Genomic DNA, 4,087 nt, shown 5'->3' on the forward strand with positions numbered 1-4,087 from the left:
AATTCTTAAGTAATCAAATAATTAAAGGTTTTGGCAACGGCGTTACCTTGGCTATCTATATATGTTATTCTCCTGCAATTACTATTTTTGTAACCTTCTCTTATTCATTGGAAGAATGTGACAAAACCTTGGCTTCCAACACATATAGCTACCTCTAGTTCACTCCCTTTGAAGAAATGTCTAATATACTTGAAACAATAGAGGAGAGAAGGTGATCTAGTAGCTTCTTTGGAAGAAACTAGGTGAAAATAGTTAGAACCCTTAATGGGAAAATTGGGTGGTTGCTTCATCTTAAGAGAAGGAGATAAATATATGAATTTGAGAGCTTAAAATTTGGATAAGAGAAAAATGAGATATTTATGTAATATTTTTGACCTTGATAGGTTTATCGTTTGCCACCTTTCTTATATTTCATCTGCAACCATCACATTTAATTAGGTGATGCACCTACTTGTCCATTCAAATTATTTCTTGTGGACTTGCAAAGATTGGCACTTGGCTGTGTATTTTTCCATTATATTTTATTCAAATTGGGTAAAATATAGGTAGTGTACTTGGCCCAATAACATGGTCAAATGTGTCTTAGTAGGTGATGAACCTACTTGGTCCTTTAGCATGTCAACAAGTCAATGTAGGTGATGCACCTACTTGTCACCTACTAACTTAGTGAAGTCAAGAAAGCACTTCAATGTTTAATTGCATTTATAGGCAAGAATACCTTTAACATAACTTAAAACTTATATACACTATGTCAATTTTAACTATAGACTCAACTACCATAAAAATATATGGGCTATTCACTTTAAACCTTTTCTATTGTCACTTGTTGCATAGGAAATAGAGTTCATAATTATACCGCAAGGAAATTTATAAGTGTCTCATAAATAGAACAAGTAAACTTAACGGGTTGTTACACTTAAAATCATTATTTATCATTCCATGGTATTGTTATCTTTACTACTAGTGGATTATTATAATTTGGGCATCATGATTTGATAACTCTGGTCATGACAAATCATTTCTTTGAAATAATAAAATTTATATTTTTATTTTCAATTATAAGCAAATACATTATTTTTATTAGTATTAGTACAATAATGGAACATTGATTTACCTTCAAACTAATTTAGGAAAATATTTCACTTAGCTTCAAGTAATAGGTTGTTGTATATCATATATTAATAAAAACAAAATTAGGTAGGATTTAGTTTATGATATATTTGAAAGTAGTTTAAAATTTATACTAAATATAATTCCTTCCAAAATTGAAAAAAATAGTAATGGAATTCTACAAGAAACCTATTTTCTATAAACTTATGACCATGTATTATGGGTACTACTTATTCAAACTTCAACAACACTAATTCTTTTCCTTATATGAAAAGATCGACTCAAAATATTTGGCTAGTTTTAAACCAGATCAAAAAACAACATCAACTTCAAGATAATATACTCTCATTTATACTTATTCCAAAACAGTTAGTGTTTATATTAAGAAATTCTATAATTCAAACTACCCAAACATTCTAGAATTCAAAATTTTTATTTATATATACAAGGGTCAATCTTAGGCAAAGACAACTACAAATACAAGAACAACAACAAATACATTATTTAACAAACACATATATCCTTATATACCTCCTCTTTAGCCATGCCTAGAAAAAAAGTAATATTAGCTTTGATTGAAAATGAAACGGAGAGAAAAGTCTCATACAAGAAAAGACTCATAGGGTTGTTGAAAAAGGCAAAAGAACTCAGCACTCTTTGTGACATTGAAATGGCTCTTATCGTATATAGTCCTTATAGTGATGAACCTAAGGTGTTTCCCAATCTTGTTGCAGCAACCAACACTTTTCAAAAGTTTAAAGAATTGGAAGCATTGGAGAGATCAAAAAATATGGTCACAAAGGAAGAATTCACCAAGAAAAGAATCAAGAAGTTGCAGAAAAAACTACTAAAGATAAGAAAGGAAAATAGGATCAAGGAAATGACAAATGAGATGCATGAAGTGTTGAATGGAAAAATTATTTCCATTGACATGAATCTTTTCTATCTCAATGATCTAAGTTATGTTATTAAGAAGAACGTTCTATTAATACGTAAAATAATGGAAAAGAATGATGGTGACGAGGGGTCTACATCAAATGTCCCTCAATCAACTCCTTCAATAACAATGACATCTATTATGTCTTCCCCAATTATAGATCCTCCATTTACTTCTATGACACCGCAAATGGATCCTTTAGCTGAGATCCCCTCAGTGGGTGCATCAATTCCAATGGATAACTACCAGAACTCTATAGACATTTCACAAAGTCCATCATTTATTGATTTACTCAACTTGAATGATGATGATTTTGTCACTTTGTTGGATGACCTTTCACTAAGTAATGCTAGTGATCAAGATTCAAACCCCTCCAATAACAAGTAAAGTCTTTGGACTAGTATATCTCTTCTTTTTAGTATTGTTTTACGTGTTCATGTTGTCCCCTTCAAAATTTATGTCTTTTAGGTTTTGTATGTTTAAGTGTGACATAGGATTCTCTACAGCAGTTTTATTTTGGAAATATAATGAGAGTCGTATGTATGTCGTGTTCGATGAATTATTTTTCAAAATTTTTTATTTCAATCACTTATTAAATTTCTGAAAATTAACATATTTGCTAGATTGTGATTTATTTAATTATTCATTTTTTATTGCTGTTGTTACAAAAATGTTTTTTATTTGCACGATTTTCCAAGAAAACCTTTTACGCTTTAAAATTTAAATAAATTGATTTATGTAATAAATAAATTTTCACTCTCGGCTTCTCAAGATGATTAAACCATACATCTAAAATTAAGTATGAATTTTAACATTAAAGAAAATTATCAAGAAATCCTACAAAATAAATATTTTGAAATAATAAGATGAAGTAAAAGATACATTATTATTATTTTATTTAGTAAATCAAAAAATTCCATATCTTTTGGGTTAATTTGATTGGTTATAATTAATTTTTGTATTCCAACAATTTTAAATAGTATCACCACATATGTTCATTGGTTAATTTTTTTTTTTCATTTTGTTGTGCTACCTTTGTTATGTCAACAAGTTTTTTCCACACATAACTTGATTGGAAATAATTAACGTATTCAGAAATAAATATTCTTGTTTACTAAACATTTGAAACATATAAATATTCAAAAAGGACAAAGGGTCTTGTATGGTGCATATCAAATACTAATGATAAAATTTGATAGGAAATGGTTCCTTCTAGTGATGTGATATAAAGACGATGGAAAATTATTTTGGCTAGTGAGCTCATATAAAGTCTATGGAAATGGATGCGGCTAATGATGTGATATATAACCTATGGAAAATCGTTCGGCTAGTGATGTGATATAAAACCAATTAATGAGAAATAGTTTCAATTAGTGATATTGTGTTGATGGAAAATGATTCTGGCAAGAGATTAATAATTGATACTTGATGTATTTTATGCTTATTAGTTTCTAAGTACGTGCCTTAAACGTTTGTCCCTTATTATTATTATATACTAAAAATTGAGTAATAAAAAAAATGCTAAAATTTACAATAGTAGTTTTACCATTTATCTTTTATTCACTAAATAATAACAAATATATATGAAGAAGAACATTAAATAGATGATATATCTGGTTATTTTTTTGTTATCGTTCTCTCGTTCTCTTTTCCTTTTCATGTTGAATAGTGTAATTTCCTTCCTATGATAATATCAATCTTAGTAATTGGTTCTTAAAAATCATATTAAAAATTTAATTCTCAGAGTGTTTTTACATAACGGAAAAGGGCCTAAAATACCCTCGAAGTATTGAAAATGGTACACAATTACCCTCCATCCACCTATTGGCCCCCAAATACCCTTCACATCCACCTTTGGGTCCAAATTTACCCCTTCACTAACAGACCAAAATTAAAAATAATTAAATAATAATTTTTAATGACGTGACACTCAACCATTGGTTGTAATTTAATTATTTAAAATAATTTTAAACCCACCCATTACCCACCCATTACTTTCCCATTCATTTTTCCCTTATTACCCTTCTCTCTCCTAGAGTG

At 28.9% G+C, this 4,087-nt stretch overlaps 1 protein-coding gene across 1 annotated transcript; it reads left to right on the forward strand.

The window, feature by feature from the left end:
* The first annotated feature begins 1,780 nt into the window (after positions 1-1,780).
* Positions 1,781-2,434, forward strand: LOC107032748 (agamous-like MADS-box protein AGL80). The gene has a single exon (XM_015234313.1). It carries the CDS (start codon positions 1,781-1,783, stop codon positions 2,432-2,434), a length of 654 nt encoding a protein of 217 aa, XP_015089799.1.
* The last annotated feature ends 1,653 nt before the right edge of the window (positions 2,435-4,087 follow it).

Source organism: Solanum pennellii, chromosome 10 (assembly GCF_001406875.1).
Source record: "Solanum pennellii chromosome 10, SPENNV200".
Taxonomy (NCBI): domain Eukaryota; kingdom Viridiplantae; phylum Streptophyta; class Magnoliopsida; order Solanales; family Solanaceae; genus Solanum; species Solanum pennellii.